The sequence below is a fragment of the Canis aureus genome, unplaced genomic scaffold, assembly GCF_053574225.1.
Source record: "Canis aureus isolate CA01 unplaced genomic scaffold, VMU_Caureus_v.1.0 NW_027326412.1_RagTag, whole genome shotgun sequence".
In the NCBI taxonomy this organism is placed as follows: domain Eukaryota; kingdom Metazoa; phylum Chordata; class Mammalia; order Carnivora; family Canidae; genus Canis; species Canis aureus.
This window is the reverse complement of record NW_027554413.1, coordinates 74,076-92,244: the sequence shown is the minus strand read 5'-3', so window position 1 is coordinate 92,244 and position 18,169 is coordinate 74,076. Positions and strand designations below refer to the sequence as shown.

At 40.0% G+C, this 18,169-nt stretch overlaps 1 protein-coding gene across 10 annotated transcripts in view; it reads right to left on the bottom strand.

The window, feature by feature from the left end:
* LOC144309478 (ankyrin repeat domain-containing protein 26-like) overlaps nucleotides 1-18,169 on the bottom strand; it is a 110,102-nt gene that overhangs the window by 18,037 nt on the left and 73,896 nt on the right. The window contains exons 17-18 of one of the 10 annotated variants that reach the window (XM_077890562.1): nucleotides 8,015-8,060; nucleotides 6,593-6,836 (exon numbers count right to left, since the gene is read on the bottom strand). The exons of 8 other annotated variants lie outside the window; for them this stretch is intronic. In XM_077890562.1, coding sequence (XP_077746688.1) covers nucleotides 6,823-6,836; nucleotides 8,015-8,060 — 60 coding nt within the window. In that variant the 3' untranslated portion in view covers nucleotides 6,593-6,822. Of the gene's footprint in view, nucleotides 1-6,592; nucleotides 6,837-8,014; nucleotides 8,061-18,169 lie in introns of those variants that run through there. One more of the 10 variants, XM_077890563.1, reaches the window with a different exon arrangement.

The window sequence follows — 18,169 nt, the reverse complement described above, 5'->3', positions numbered from 1 at the left end:
CTATAAATATCTGTGAAATCCATCTGGTCCAGTGTATCATTTAACACTCGTTTCTTTGGAGATGTTGTGCTTCGAAGATCTGTTGATTATAGAAAGCGCTGTGTTCAACTCACCAAGTATAAGTGTATTATTATCTAAGTATGTCTTAACATTGGTTACTACCTGATTGATATACTTGGCAGCACCCACATTAGGTGCATATATATTTATGATTGTTAGGTCCTTTCTAGTATAGATCCTTTAAGTATGATATAGTGTCACTGTTCATCTCTTACTACAGTCTTTGGGATAAACTAATTCATCTCATATAAGGATGGCTACCCCTGCTGTCGTTTGAGGACCATTTGAATGGCAAATTGTTCCACAACCTTTTATTTTCAGGTTGTAGGTGACCTTACGTCTAAAATGAGTCTCTTGTAGACAGCAAGTAGATGGGGCCTGCTTTTTTATCCAGTCAGAAACCCTACACCTTTTGATGGGGTCATTAAGCCCATTCACGTTCAGAATTACTATTGAAAGATATGAATTTAGTGTCATCATGATACCTATTCAGTTCCTGTTTTTGTGGATTGTTTCCTTGGACTACCTCTTTCTTTTACTGAGTCCCCCTTAATATTTCTTGCAGAGCTGGTTTGGTGCTCATCATATTCTTTCAGTTTCTGCCTATCTTGGAAGCTCTTTCTCTCTCCTATTCTGAATGAGCTCCTGCTCGATAGAGTATTCTTGGCTGCAGGTTCTTCTCATTTAGGACCCTGACTATATCCTGCCAGCACTTTCTGGCCTGCCAGGCCTCTGTGGCGAGCTCTGCTGTTATTCTAATACTTCTGCTCATAAGCGTTAGGGATTTCTTGTCTCTTGCTGCTTTAAGGATCTTCTCTTTATCTTTGGAATTTGTAAGTTTTACTATTAAAGGTCGAGGTGTTGAGTGGTTTTTATTCATTTCCCCAGGGCAGGGGTGGGGGGGAATCTATCTCCTGTATCTGAATGCCTGTTTCCCTTCCCAAGTAAGGGAAGTTCTCAGCTATGATTTGTCCAAATACACCTTCTGGTCCTCTGTCTCTGTCGGTGCCCTCTGGAACCCCAATTAAACGTAGATTTTTTCCTGCTGAGGCTGTCATTTATTTCCCTTAACCTTTCCTCGTGATCTTTTTTTTTTTCTTTTTTCCTCAGCTTCCTTCCTTGCCATCAACTTGTCTTGTATGTCACTCACTGGTTCTTCTACCTCGTTAACCCTCATTGTTAGGACCTCCAGTTTGGATTGCATCTCATTTAATTGATTTTTAATTTCAGGCTGATGAGATCTCAATTCTGCAGTCATGAAGTATCTTAAATCCCTTATCCTTATTTCTAGAGCCACCAGTAGGTTTAGAATTGTGTTTCTGAATTGGCTTTCTGAATTTGAATTGTATTCCAAACTTTGTAACTCTATGGGAGAGAGGATGTTTCTGATTCTTTCCTTTGTGGTGAATTTTTCCTTCTAGTCATTTTTCTCAGTGCAGAGTGGCCAGAAACAAGTTGTACTGGAAAAAGGAGAAAGATAGAGAGAGAAAAAAAAGGGGGGGGGGAGGCGGAAACAGAAAACAAAAAACAAGAGGGAGTATCCTCTGATTCTATATATTGTAAATCCCTCGACTTCCCCTGTTAGTTTCCAGCACTGCTTTGGTCAAGAACTTGCTTTCCCTGTCCTTCCAGCTGGTCTTCTGGGGCATGGGCCTGCTTCTACAAGCAATGCTGATTCTCAGAGGTGTGTGCACCTGGGGGAGCTGCCCAGCCCCCTGCCAGGTGCAGGGCTCAGTGGGAGCTGTTTATCCTATGAGGCCCCTCCTGAGTCCCTGGTAAAAAGTGACAGTAGGAGGAACAACAGTGGCGGCGGCCAGGTCTCCAGCCCTGGAGTCAGCTCCCGCAGTAATTACCACAGCTCCCAGTCCGAAGGGGCCTGGGTGCTCCACAGGCGGGCTGCACCCAGAGCAGGAGCCTCCTTACTGCCGTGTGTTCTCTCGGCTTCCACCTGTCCCGGGGGGAGTGCCAGATCCTGGGCTGCTTCCCCTGGTGCCCTGGGATCTGGGGCCTGTGCCGGTGGAATCACGCTCCTGGGCCATGCAGCCCCCTCGAAGCGGAGCCGCCGCCTGAGCCGCTCCTGGCCCCTCCGGGCGCATGCTGCAGCCCTTTAGGGAGCTCGGCCCATAGTATGTGGCGCCCTCTCCCTTGGGGCGCAGTTCCTCTGTTAGTGCCCCTGGGAGCCTGAGGGCATCCCTGCCCATCCTGGGATCCTGCCCGAACTCCCTGCAAGTGCCTTTCCTTCCGGGAAGATTGGTAAACCTGCATCTCTGGGACTGGCCTTTCCTGTACTGGGGTCACTTGCCGCCAGGTCTGAGCCAGGCTCTTTGCGGGGCCTCCTCCCCCTTGGATGCTTTTCATTTTTTCCGTCTTCCTACTTTGATAGAAGTGAAAACTCTTTTCACTGTAGCATTCCAGCTGTTTTCTCTTTAAATCTCAGGCCGAATTCCTTGTGCTCTCTTAAGTAAAATCCTTTTTATTTTAAAAGTGGCTTAAAAAAATCCATGGATGCTACATTTGTGGTGAGCATAGTATAATGCATACAGAAACCGAATGCCTATGCTGTACACCTGAAACTACTGTAACGGGTTAACTATACTCAAGTAGAAAAAACTTTTAACTCCATAAAATAAAATAAAATAAAATAAAATAAAATAGGAGATAAAAGAACTGATGCCACAGATATACAAGTATCACAAGAGATTATTGTGAACCATATTGCAAGCACCCATATTGTGAAGTCTATATGGCCAAGAACAAGGAACAGCCTTGCTCTACACTGAATATTTCTATACCCACTCCTCCAAACTCAGGTTTTAAGTCTTAGTGTTCAATGTGATGATATTTGGAGGTGATGCCTTTGGTAAGTGATTAAGTCATGAAGGTGTAGTCCTCCTGATTTGAGATTAGTGCCCTTCTAAAGGAGGCTGGAGTGAGCTCCCTTGACCCTGTCCCTTATGAAGACATAGGAGGAAGACAGGCACTCATGAACCAGGAAGCAGACCCTCACTGGACACTAATCTGTCAGTGCCTTGATTTTGGACTTCCTAGACTCCAGAACTATGAGAAATAGTAAGATAGTTTATCAAGATAGCTGATCCTGGGGATCCCTGGGTGGCTCAGCGGTTTGGCACCAGCCTTTGTCCCAGGGCATGATCCTGGAGTCCCAGCATCTTGCAAGCCCAAGTCTTGCATTGGGCTCCCGGCATGGAGCCTGCTTCTCCCTCCTCTTGTGTCTCTGCCTCTCTCTTTCTCTCTCTCTCTACATCTATCATAAATAAATAAATCTTAAAAAAAGATAGCTGAGCTGATAGAAGCTCAATATGCAAAGTATTTTTATTTCTATAAGCTATAAACAGGAAATGAAGTTGATTTTTAAAAATAATTTAAAATAGGATCAAAAGTATCAAATAACTGAAAATAAATCTAAAATATATCTTGCAGGATCTTTATAAGAAATTTTTTTAAACACTGAGAGTAGAGCAATTAAAATATTGTTTGGAAAACTCAGTATTATAAATGTCTCTTCCCTTCAAAATATTTATAGATTCAATGCAATCCCAATCCAAATCTTTGCATTGTAAAGCTTCATAAATTGATTATAAAAGACCTATGGAGCCCTTTCCCCCTTTATCCTTTCCGTTCCCAAAGATTTCAGTCCAAAAGCACAGGAACAGAAACAAGGAGCGGTGGTGTCCCAGAGGGAGGTATTGGAGCCTGGCACAGAATTGGGAAGGCATAAATGTAGGAGTGCCACCTGAACAGTCTTAGAGTTCAAGACATAGCATCTCTGAAAGGTGAGTAACTTAGGATGAGGTATCACAGACTTCAAAGGTTCAGGAGGCATCCACACAGGGAAAGAACAGCCCAGCATGGGTTTTCAGAGCCTGTAAGTGAGGCACATCATCTGCAGAAGTGGCCTGGTACAGGGTATCTCAGAAAGGAGGTTTTTATATATCTCAAAGTACTTCTCCATAAAATACTAATTGTAAAGTGCAAAGTTAACATTCTGGGGAAGAAAACTGAAGATACTACTCCAGCGATCAACGTCACCAACCATGGGACAAATCAAAACTGTAGGTCACGTGATATGATGCAATGAGAAGAGTAGAGGACCAGTTCAGTTGTGCTCTTGCTAAAATACATATATGTATATGTATATAAATATAATCTTAATTTTATCATAAGGAAACATAAGATACGTAAGAAAAACCCACACTGAAAAGACATTCTACGTTACTGGAATGAACTCTTCAAAGGATTAAAAGTCACAAAAATCAATGGAAAGACTAAGGAACTGTTCTAAACTGAAAGAGACTAAGAAACACAACATCTTAGTTCAGTACATGGTTTTGAATAGGACCTTCCTTGCTATAAAGGATACTACAGACAAATGTCAGAGCTTTAAAAGAATATGAGGTTTATTTTATTTTTTTAGAAGATTTTATTTATTCATGAGACACACACACACAGAGAGAGAGAGAGAGAGAGAGAGAGAGAGATGCAGAGACACAGACAGAGGGAGAAGCAGGCTCCATGCTATGAAAGGAGCCTGATGTGGGACTCGATCCCCGGTCTCCAGGATCACACCTTGAGCTGCAGGCGGTGCTAAACCACTGCGCCACCGGGGCTGCCCAGAATATGAGGTTTAGATGATAGAGGGGATAGTTGACGTAGCAATTGCACAACTGGGTATTTACCCCATAGATACAAATGTAGTGAAATGAAGGGGCACCTGCACCTCAATGTTTATGGTAGCAATATCCACAATACCCAAACTGTGGAAGGAGCCAAGATGTCCTTCAACAGAGGAATGGATAAAGAAGATGTGGTATGGGACCCCTGGGTGGCTCAGCGGTTGAGTGTCTGCCTTTGGCTCAGGGCATGATCCTGGGATCCGGGAAGAGTCCCATGTCCGGCTCCCTGAATGGAGTTTGCTTCTCCCCCTGCCTGTGTCTCTGCCTCTCTCTCTCTCTCATGAGTAAATAGATGAATTCTTTTAAAAAAAAAGATGTGATATACATACAAAATGGAATATTACTCAGACGTCAGAAAGGATGAAAACCTACCACTTACATCAATGGGCATGGAACTAGAGGGTATCAGGCTGAGTGAAACAAGTCAACTGGAGAAAGACAATGATCATATGGTCTCCCTCATAGGTGGAATATAAGAAATAGTGCAAGGAGGGGAAACTGAATGGGGAAAAATCAGAGAGGAAGACAAACCATGAGAGACTCAACTCCAGAAAACATACTGAAGGTTGCTGAAAGGGAAGTGAATGGGGGGATGGGGTAAATCAGTGATGGTCATGAAGGAGGGCATGTGACGTGATGAGCACTTGGTGTTACATGCAACTGATGAATTATCGAAAACTTTATCTGAAAACGATGACCCTTCTAAATGTTGGGAAATTGAATTTAAATTTAAAAACATAATGTATACCTAACATAGTTTGAATGGGTGTACTTATATGCCAATTTTTAAAAAACACAGTACTGTAAATGTATTTTCTCTTCCTTCTTATCTTTTTTTAAAAGATTTTATTTATTCATAAGAGGCAGAGAGAGAGAGAGAGAGAGAGAGGCAGAGACACAGGCAGAGGGAGAAGCAGGCTCCATGCAGGGAGCCTGATGTGGGACTTGATCCCGGGTCTCCAGCATCACACCCGGGCTGAAGGCGGCGCTAAACCGCTGAGCCACCCGGGCTACCCTCTTCTGATTTTTCTTAATAACATTTTTCTCTAGCTTACTTTATAAGGAGAATATAGAATGGAATACATATAACACACAAAAAATAGGTTAATTGACTGTTTTGGTACAATATTCTGGTCAACAGTAGATTAGTAGTAGTTAAGTGCCTGGGGAGTCAAAAGTTCACAGATTTTTACACAGAGGATCAGTGCCCCCCTAAGCTCCACATTATTCAAGGGACAATTGTATTAGTGTTGATTTTCTGATTGGCAGGGTTGTACGGTAGCTATGTGGAATGTACTGACTTGCAGGATATAGGGGCCACAGGAATTGAGCACAAATTAACAATTTACTTTCAAACCATTCTGGAGGGAAAAGGTCGTTTTCTCTATTTTTTCTTTTCTCTAATTTTAAGACTCTTCTCAAAAAGTAAATTAAAAAAAAAAAGAAAAGATAAAAAGCCTTAGGCAAATCTTTTTCACCATGAGGAAAGAACTATGAATAATAAGTATTTAAAATTGAAATTATACACAGGGTTTATGGCACTATAAAAATTGAAATACATACAAACATTGGTGATAGCTTTAGCAGCAGTATATCAAAATGATGTGTGTCTAAATCCATATGTCTAGTAATAAAACATAGAAAATACAAAAAAAAAAAAAACAACTACCAATTACCAGCCCCAAAACATTATCAACAACTTGGTCCGATCTACTTGGGCAGATTGGAGCCTGTAAAACTCAATAATGCTGGTTTCCATGTAGAAAATATGCTTAAATTTAATCAGATGCCAAGAAACATAGCTTAAAATAATATATAAACTTTCATTACACACGATATAACAACATTTCCTTTAATAAAGATTTTTTGTACATCAGATATTTACTGGGAAACAATTAAAATGTTATATTAAACATCTAGGTAATAAACTTTTACTATATAGCTTTCAGATCATATACTTTCTATTCAAAATCTCTACATATTCTCGTGATGCTTGCAGTACTAGATCTTGATTTACATTTGATTCGTCAGTAGGTCCTAAAGGAGAAGATCTACAGAATCCTGATTCTCAATCATGAGCAACTGAAAAAGAGAAAGAATAATATTCTTTATCTGAAATACTTTGTAGTTAACTAGAAGTTAGTAAAAAAAAAGTTGGAATCTTCTGAGTGTTAAAAGGATGAAAAATATCTACATATAACTACAATATAAAATACAAGATTACTATTAAATCAAGTTTGCTCACGATTGCCCATTGAATTAATTACTACTGTGGATAAACACTAGAGCTTCTGGTTTTCTCATTACAAGATGAGATTGCAAGCTGATGGCACAGTCCACCCCTGAACAATCATATACTATCAACTGAAAAATCTAACAGGCAATATCTAGAGTCAAATATATCATGGCAGGTTTAAAACAAGACATTATAAGAACACACAGAAGGGACATCCTGGTTTTCTATCAATATTGTCTGCTTTTCTGTGGAGGGAATAGGAAGGCTGATACCTGAAAGATTACTCTCTGCAAAGCAGCAGAGTAGGGTAATGGCGACAGAGAAGGCTCACCAATGTGGCAAGAACCAAATTGATTTGGGTGCTTATATTCCATGCTAAGAAACCTGGAATTTTACCCAATGGCAAAACCAGTGGCTGGAGATTGAAATGTCACCTGTCAAGGGACAGCTATATGAACTATATAATTGCTTAACTAAGTATTACTGAGACAAGTCTGGTCTGTTTGGTCTTCTACCACTAGCAGAAACAAGAATTTGAGAACGCCCACATTTTCAGATTGACAGTTCCATAGCGATGGCACAAGTGAAGGAAGATTACAGCCAAAAGTGCTAACAGGCATACAGGCTGCAGGTTTTTAAAAAAGGTATGAGGGATCCCTGGGTGGCACAGCGGTTTGGCGCCTGTCTTTGGCCCAGGGCACGATCCTGGAGACCCGGGATCGAATCCCACGTCGGGCTCCCTGCATGGAGCCTGCTTCTCCCTCTGCCTGTGTCTCTGCCTCTCTGTCTCTCTCTGTGTGGCTATCATGAATAAATAAATAAAATCTTAAAAAATAAAAATAAAAAAGGTATGAAACACGATGACCAAATGAGGAATAAGTCTCTTATTCACTATGTTTATGTTTTACATTTTTTATTAGATATATCTAGACAAAATTTTAACAAGGGGAAGGGATGCCAGTTACTATTTGTGGTTTATTTCAGAAATTAATGACCATCTAAATTTGTGAATTTGGCAACATACCTTCTTTTAGTTCTCTGATTATACTGTCTTCCAACATCTGCTGCATCTGAAATAAGTTAAACGTTACTTACAATGTTCAAGTTAAACAAGAGACATTATTGTAGGAATTTTATTTTGCTTATGAAACGTGGTCTGGAAATGATACTTTTAGAAAGTAAAAGCTACAATTTGCTTAAATAGAAAGCTAATCACATAAATAAAATAAATCCCTACTTATTTTAATCTGGATAACTGAGAAGAAACCTATAATGCTGTTTAGAGGATTCTAATAAAAAGTACAATTAATATTGATCAATCGAATATACAGAATTTCTGGAAGAAGAGGACGATGGTGGAGGAGTAGGAGACCCTAGTTTTGTCTGGTGTCTGGGATTCAGCTACATAGGTATCAAATCATTCTGAACACCTGTGGACTCAGACAGAGATCCAAGAAAAGAATTGTTGCAATTCTACAAATAGAACAGCGACCGCTTTCTGCAAGGTAGGAGGTGTGGAGAAATGAATCAGAGGCATATATCAGAAGATTAAACCAGGGCGGCAGGGAACCTCTGGAAGCCAGAAGGCAAGTCCTGGAAAGTGATATAGCAGCAGAGTGCACAACCAGAACTTTTAAGAGGTCTGTTCCAGTGAGGACATCCCTGTCTGAAAGATGCTCAGGTGGCAACGGGGGGCAGCATCCTAAGTGGGACGGACAGTGTGGTCTCAGGATCCCTGGGGGGGCGGGGTCACAGAAGGAATGGGGGCGGCGCCTGAGTATGGCAGTTGCCAAGGCGTTTGAGCGGGGAAGCCAGTTGCAATCAGTGAGCCCAGGAGTGGGCATTCAGCTCAGTGTTGCCATAAACCCCAAACCGAGGAACAGTCAGGTGACCACTTTCCAAGCAGGAAAAACTGGGCAAGACCTCCTCCTTCCCCCCAGAGGCACAGTGTGAATGGGAGCTACAGGGGTCTGCAAAGTTTGGAAAATCGAAAGGGGGTCTGTGCTTGAGATAAAAATGCTTGGTCACAGGCTGGGTGAATACAGAGTGCAGACAGAAACCAGGGAGACACAGTAGGGAGTGAGATCTTTCAATTCCAGGGCTGGAAATTAGGAGGCCACCATTTTCATTCTCATCCTCTAAAGCTGCCCAGAAAGCCTTCAGGGAACAAAAGCCACAGAGAGCAATCTGGAGCTGCTTACCTGGCCTGGCCCCCTGGCAAGGGTGGTGCAATCCCACCCTAAGCAAAGACACCTAAGAATCAGTGCAACAGGCCTCTCCCTCAGGAGGTCAGCAACAACTTCCTGCTAAGACCAACTTTACTCATCATACAGAGCTGCAGAACTCCAGTGCTAGGGGCAAACAGTATACAGAACTCATGGCTATTTCTCATGACTCCTTAGTCTTTCTATTTTAATTTTCTTTTTGCTTTCAACCATTTTCTTCATTTATCAACTCTTACAATTTACCTTTTTACACTTGCATTCAATCCTTTCACTGCTCTTAATATTATTCCTGTATATATTGAAGTTTTTCTTTCTGTACCATTTCGGGAAGTAGTTCCTTCTAAGAAATAGACTAAAATACAACCAGAATCTACTATACTGCTCTATTCTCTTCATCTGTCTGATTATAATATTTTTAAAATCTATCTTAATTTTCATATTTACAGTTACATTCTATCCTTTCATTGCATTTAATTTTATTTTTGCATATAATGAAGTTTTTCATTCTTTACAATTTTGGGATGTAGTTTCTTCTAACAAACAGACCAAAATAAACTTATGATATAGTATATTGCTCTGTTCTGTTCAACTGGCTGATAATATCCTTTTTATTTTGACTTTTAATTTCCATTTTTACACTTACATTCTAGACTTTCCTTGTATTTAATTTTATTTTTGTATATATACAAGGTTTCCTCTTAACCATTTGGGGATGCAATTTCCTAACAAAAAGACCAAAATTCACATAGTATCGGTGTACTGCTCTGCTCTCTTGATCTCTCTAATTCTATTATCTCCTTTGTTAACCTTTAAATTGGCTTCGGGTCTCTTCTGATTTGTTTAGCATGTATTTATCTGGGGTCATTCTTGGTATTTTTCTATTCTGTTCTCTCACTCATCTCTTCTTCTCTGGACAGAATGACAAGATGGAAAAACTCACCGCCACAAAGAGAACAAGAGGTAGTACTGACTGCCTGGAACCTAATCAGCATGGATAGAAGGAAGAGGCTGGAGCGAGAGTTCAGAATAATGACCATCAAGATAATAGCTGGGCTTAAAAGAAACACAGAGGACATTAGAGAATGCCTTTCTGGAGAAATAAAACAACTGATATCTAATCAAGTTGAGATAAAAAAGGCTAATCTTAGTGAGATGCAATCAAAAATGAAGGTTCTAACTGCTAGGATAAATGAGGTTTCACAGAGAAGTAGTGATATAGAAGACAAAACAATGGAGAATAAAGAAGCTGAGGAAAAGCGAGAGAAACAACCACTGGACTATGACAGGAGAATTTGAGAGATGATTCGTACCACACAGCAAAACAATGTTAGAATAATGGGGATCCCAGAAAAAGAGGGGAAGGAGGGGGCAGAAGGCATATTTGAGCAAATTATAGCAGAGATATTCCCTCATCTGGGGAAAGAAACAGGCACTCAAGTGCCAGGAGGCACAGAGAACCTTCCTCAAAATCAATAAAAAACAGGTCAATATCTCCAATATAATAACAAAGCTTGCAAATTTCAGACCCAAAGAGAAAATCCTGAAAGCAGCTTGGAACACGAGGCCCTGAACCAAGAAGGAGAGAAATATTCAACTGGCAGCGGATCTATCCAAAGAGACCTAGCAGGCCAGAGAGAGCTGGCATGATATACTCAGGGTGCTCAAGGAGAAGAGTCTACAGCCAAGAATCTTATCCAGCAAGGCTCTCATTCAAAATACAAGGGGAGATAAAAAGCTTCCAGCACAAACTGAAACTAAAAGAATTTGTGATCCCTAAAACAGCTTTGCAAGAAGTGGTAAAGGGGAAACTTTAAGCAAACAGAGAGCCCAAAAGTAACACAGACCAGAACACGGACTTTACACATAATACAATGGCACTACATTCATATCTTTCAATCCTTTCTCTGAATGTAAACAAGTCAAATGCCCCAACCAAAACACACAGGGTATCACAGTAGATAAAAAAAAAGCAAGACCCACTGATATGCTATCTGAAAGAGACTCATTTTAGACACAAAGACAACTTCACATTGAAGGTGAGGGAGTGGAAAACCATTTATCATATTAAAGGACATGAAAAAAAACTGGAGTGGCAATATTTATATCAAACAAATTGAATTTTTTTAAGATTTTATTTATTTATTCATGAGAGACACACAGAGAGCGAAAGGCAGAGGCACAGGCAGCGGGAGAAGCAGGCTCCGTGCGGGGAGCCTGATGTGGGACTAGATCATGACCTGAGCCGAAGGCAGATGCTCAACCACTGAGCCACCTGGTCATCCCACAAATTGGATTTTAAACCAAAGACTGCATTAAGAGAAGAAACAACAACAAAAGATGAAGAAACTCACTATGCCATAATTAAAGGGTCTATCCAAAACTAAAATTGGACAATTATAAGTTTTAATGTGTCTAAAGTGGGAGCAGCCAACTATATAAATCAACTTTCTGTTAAGATTTCATTTATTTATTTATTTGACACACACACACACACACAGAGAACACAGGCAGTGGCAGCAAGAAAGAGAGAAGCAGGCTCCCCACTGAGCAGGCAGCCTGATCAGGGCTTGATCCCAGGACCTTGAGAACATGACCTAAGCCAAAGGCAGAGCCTTAACCGACTGAGCCACCCAGGCCACCTTATAAAGCAATTAATAACAAAAATAAAGGAACACATGGATAGTCATATAATAATAGTAGGTACTTTAACACAACACTACTGTAATGGCCAGATCATCTAAGCAGATGATCCACTAGGACGCAAGGGCTCTGAATGACACATTGCACAAAATGGACTTCACAGATAACTTCAGAGCACTCCATCCTATGACAACAGAATACACATTCTTCTCGGGTGCACATGGAACAAACATTCTGCACAACAGATCACATACTCAGTCACAAATCAGCTCTCAACTGGTACCAAAAGACTGGGATCATTCCCTGCATACTTTCAGACCACAATGCTTTGAAACTGGAACTCAATCTTGACAGGAAATTTGGAAAGAATTCAAATACACAGAGGTTAAAGAATCCAACTGGGGCAGTAAGGCACATTTTAAAACCTCATAGAAACAAATGAAAATGGAAACACAACTGCTCAAAACATTTGGGATGCAGCAAAGGTCATGGAAAGAGGATAGTATATAGCAATGCAAGCCTTTCTCAAGAAATGAGAAAGGTCCTAAATACACAACCTAACCCTACACCTAAACGAGCTGGAAAAGAACAGAATATTAAAGCCTAAAACCAGCAGGAGAAGAAAATTCATAAAGATCAGAGCAGAAATCAATGAAATAGAAACCAAAGGAACAGTAGAACACATCAATGAAGTCAGGAGCTGGTTCTTTGACAGAATTAATAAGATCGATAAACCCCTGGCCAGACATATCAAAAAGAGAACGGAGCCAAAAAATTAGGCAATCTAGAAGAAATGGACGCATTCCTGGAAAGCCACAAACTACCAAAACTGGAACAGGAAGAAACAGAAAACCTGAACAGGCCAATAACCAGGGAGGAAATTGAAGCAGTCATCAAAAACCTCCCAAGACACAAAGGTCCAGGGCCAGATGGCTTCCCAGGGGAATCCTATCAAACGTTTAAAGAAGAAACAATGCCTATTCTACTAAAGCTGTTTGGAAAGATAGAAAGGGATGGAGTACTTGCAAATTCGTTCTATGAGGCCAGCATCACCTTAATTCCAAAACCAGACAAAGACCCCACCAAAAAGAATTACAGACCAATATCCCTGATGAACATGGATGCAAAAATTCTCAACAAGATACTAGCCAATCGGATCCAACAGTACATTAAGAAAATTATTCACCATGACCGAGTAGGATTTATCCCCGGGACACAAGGCTGGTTCAACACTCGTAAAACAATCAATGTGATTTATCATATCAGCAAGTGAAAAACCAAGAACCATATGATCCTCTCTTTAGATGCAGAGAAAGGATTTGACAAAATACAGCATCCATTCCTGATCAAAACTCTTCAGAGTGTAGGGATAGAGGGAACATTCCTCAACATCTTAAAAGCCATCTACGAAAAGCCCACAGCAAATATCATTCTCAATGGGGAATCACTGGGAGCCTTTCCCCTAAGATCAGGAACAAGACAGGGATGTCTACTCTCACCACTGCTATTCAACATAGTCCTGGAAGTCCTAGCCTCAGCAATCAGACAACAAAAAGACATTAAAGGCATTCAAATTGGCAAAGAAGTCAAACTCTCCCTCTTTGCCGATGACATGATACTCTACATAGAAAACCTAAAAGCCTCCACCCCAAGATTGATAGAACTCATACAGCAATTTGGCAGCGTGGCAGGATACAAAACCAATGCCCAGAAATCAATGGCATTTCTATACACTAACAATGAGACTGAAGAAAGAGAAATTAAGGAGTCAATCCCATTTACAATTGCACCCAAAAGCATAAGATACCTAGGAATAAACCTAACCAGAGACGTAAAGGACCTATACCCTAAAAAGTATAGAACACTTCTGAAAGAAATTGAGGAAGACACAAAGAGATGGAAAAATATTCCGTGCTCATGGATTGGCAGAATTAATATTGTGAAAATGTCAATATTACCCAGGGCAATTTACACGTTTAATGCAATCCCTATGAAAATACCATGGACTTTCTTCAGAGAGCTACAACAAATTATTTTAAGATTTGTGTGGAATCAGAAGACCCAGAATAGCCAGGGGAATTTTAAAAAAGAAAACCACATCTGGGGAAATAAGATCATGAATGAAAGAAGACAGATCACGACCAGCACCAGAGAAATACAGACAACTATAAGAACACATTCTGAGCAACTATATGCCAACAAACTAAGCAATCTGGAAGAAATGGATCCCTTCCTACCAAAACTGAAACAGGAAGACACAGGAAACCTGAACAGACCCATAACCAGCAAGGAAATGGGAGCAGTCATCAAATATCTGCCAACAACCAAGAGTCCAGGACCAGGTGGCTTCCCAGGAGAATTCTACCACACATTCCAGGAAGAATTAATCTATTCTTCGGAGCTGTTTATAAAAATTAGAAATGGAAGGGAAACCTTCCAGCGTTCTCTGTGAGGCCAGCATTACTCTGATCGCAAAACCAGAGCAAGACCCCACCCAAAAGGAGAATTACACTCCAATATCCCTGATGAACATGGATGCCAAAATTTTCACCAAGACACTGGCTGGGAGGATTCAACAGTACATTAAAGGATTATTCACCATGTCCAAGTGGGTTTTATGCCTGGGCTGCAAGGGTGATTCGACATCTGCAGATGAATCAATGTGATACACTACAGAAATAAAAGAAAGGATAAGAACCATAGGATCCTCTCAAGAGATGCAGAAAAAGCAGTTGACAAAGTGCAGCACCCTTTCCGGATCAATACTCTTCGCAGTGCAGGGAGGGGGGGGAGCATATCTCAATATCATAAAAGCCATCTACGAAAAGCCCACACCTGATGCCATTCTTAAGGGGAAAAACTGAGAGCTTTGCCACTAAGGTCAGGAACACGACAGGGAAGTCCACTCTCTGGACAACCAGTGTTGTTCAACATAGCCTCAGCATTTAGACAACAAAAAGAAATAAAAAGGCGTCTGAATCAGAAAAGAACTCAAACTCTCACTTTTCTCAGAGGACATGATATCCTATGTGGAAAACCCAAAAGACTCCACCCCAACGTTGCTAGGACCCTTTCCTGAATTCAGCAAAGCAGCAGGATAGGAAATCCATGCACAGAAATCAGTTGCATTTCTATACACTAACAATGAGATGGAAGAAAGAGAAACTGAGGAGTCGATTCCATTGACCATTGCAGCAAACACCATAAGATGCCTAGGAATAAACCTACCCAGAGAGACAAAGGATCTATACTCTGAAGATGACAGGACATTCTGGAAAGAAATTGAGAAAGGTGTAAAGAACTGGAAATACATTCCATGCTCATGGATTGAAAGAATTAAATATTGTTAAAATGTTTATGCTAGCTCCATCAATCTATATATTCAATGCAATCTCTATCAAAATACTACCAACTCCTTTTATACAGCTGGAGTAAATAACGGTAAGATTTGTTTGGAACCTTAGAAGACCCCGAATAGCCAAACATATGTTGATAGAGGTAGCCATAGCTGGTGGCATTACAAGCCGGACTTCAAGCTCTATTTTAAAGCTGTGATCAACAAGACAGTATGGTACTGGCACAAAAGCAGACATGTCGATCAATGGCCCAGAAGAGAAAACCCAGAAGTGGACCCTCAACTCTATGGTCCACTCCTCTTCAACAATACTGGAAAGAAAATCCAATGGAGACAAAGCAGTCTCTTCAACAAATGGTGTGGGAAATCAGACCACCACATGTAGAAGAATAAAACTGGACCATTTTCTTATGCTATACACAAAAATAGAGTCAAAATGGATGAAACACCCAAATGTGAGATAGGAATCCATCAAAATCCTAGAGGAGAACACAGCCAGCAACCTCTGTGACCTCGGCTGCCGCAACTTCTTGCTAGAACATGTCACCAGACGCCAAAATGACCTACTGGGAATTCATCAAGATAAAAAGCTTTTGCACAGCAAGGAAATAGTTGACAAAACCAAAAGACAACTGACAGAATGGGAGAAGGTGTTTGCAAATGCCTTATCAGATAAAAGGCTGGTATGCAAAGTCTATAAAGAGCTGATCAAAGTCAACACCCAAAGAAAGATAACCCAATGAAGAAATGGGCAGAAGAAATGAAAGGACATGTCTCCAAAGAAGACATACATATGGCCAACAGACACATGAAAACATGCTCAACATCAGCTGGCACTAGAGAAATACAAATCAAAACCACGGTGAGTTTCCCCCTCACACCTTTCATAATGTCCAAAATTAGCAAGTCTGGAAATGACAGATGTTGGCAGGAATGCAGAGAAAGGGGGATCCTCTTATGATGTTGGTGAGAATACAACCTGGTGCAGCTCCTCTGGAAATCAGTACCGGAGGTTCCTCAAAGAGTTGAAAAAGGAGCTACCTATGTAAAACCCAGCAATTGCGCTAGAAGGTATGAATCCCGAAGATCACTTTGGTCGGGATCCAAAGGGGCACCTGCACCCATATGTTTATACCAGTAATATCCTCAATAGCCAACCTGAGAGATATGGATGTTCTTTGAAAGAGGTATGCATAAAGAAGATGTGATGTAGATATAAATAAATAAGTATCATATTTATTTATTAGACAGAGAGAGAGAGGGAGGGAGAGAGAGAACAGAATATTACTCAGCCAATAAATAATGAAATCTTGGGACCCCTGGGTGGCTCAGTGGCTGAGAGTAGGCCTTTGGCTCCGGGCATGATATATATATCATAACATTATAAGCTAGTTAATTGAATTTAAATAAAAAATAGTAAAGAAACCAATGGAGCTAGGAATGTGAAATAAAAGAATATACATAACTTCTGAAGGATCTTTGTAACTTCTGTTACAAAATTGTAAACAAGAGTCATTTTACACTTTAATAGTTTGTGATTTTCAGAAAAAGTGCCCTTTATGAGAGATTAATCATTTGTTTAATAAATTATTCCTCCGAATGAACTTTCCACTTTTGCACTTTTGCACTTTTGATTTTGCACTCAACAAAATCTTGAGGTATGTTGTATGCTCTATTTTTCAGCACAGACTCTTAAATACATAAAACAATGGAAGTGGGACTACATAAAGTCATGTGGAATTTCTCCCGGTAATATTGAGTAAAACTATTTTGTTATCTATATGATGACTGATGTACTTCTTTTCATGTGAACACAGAGATTTCAGAAAATCTGCTTCAGGAAAGGAAAAAATATAAGCTAGCACTAGTTTTCCAACTTAGTTTCGCATTGATACGTTTCTAGAATTAGAAACAAGGAAAAGAAATTTTAACTGTAACTTTGTTTCCTTTCTATGAATTAGGACCAATTTTTGAAGCACCTGACTTACTATAGTTATCATTATCTACTTAATTATGAAATATTTAGGAATATTTCAGACTACAGTTGACCTTTGAGCAACACAGTGGTTAGGTGCACTTACCCCCGTGCAGTCAAAACTCTGTATAATTTCTGATTCTCCCAAAATTTAATTACTAATAGCCTACTGTTGATGGGAAGCCTTACCAATAACACAGTCCATTAATACATGGTTTGTACATTACATGTGTTATATAATATATTCTTAAAATAAAGTAAGCTAGAGAAAAAAAGGTTATTGAGAAAAACATAAGAGAAAATACAGTACAACACAACAGCCAAGAAAGTCCATGTGTAGGCTAACTAGACCTGCAGCTTCAATTCCATGTTGGTCAAGGATCAAATGTGCATTACAAATATTCCCATCTAGAATGCTCTTATTTCTTATAAAAGGCATCCTCTCATTGAATTCCCAAAATAGGGTCTAAGTACGGTACTAAGTGGTGCCTAGGTGGCCCAGTCACTTAAGTGCCTGCCTTCATTTCCTTAAGGAATGATCAAAGGAATATAATGATCTTTTCGCCAAAAGTCTTTTCCTAAATACTTGCTTCTGTGACCCTGGTTTATTTCCAGGTGAGAATTGAGTTAGATGGTAGAAATAGCTTGCAATCCATTAATAAAGAGAACATATTTGCAATTTTATTTATACTTTTCCATTTATCAAAAACATAAGAGGGTAAGAAAATTATACACATAAAAACAACGTATCAGCAAATTTTAATTCGAAGACTCATTAATTAGAAGGATTTTCTCATAACAGTTTGTTTCCAAACTACCAATCATAGAAATCTAAGGTTCCATTGGGGATACTGTAGGATTGAGGGACAAAAGTCTCCAGCTGTAGTCTCATCTCTCTTTTAGCTACACAGCTCCACTGGTCTCGGTTTTGTATAATACAGTTTAATGCAAAAACAGAAACAAACAAAAAAACAAAACAAAACA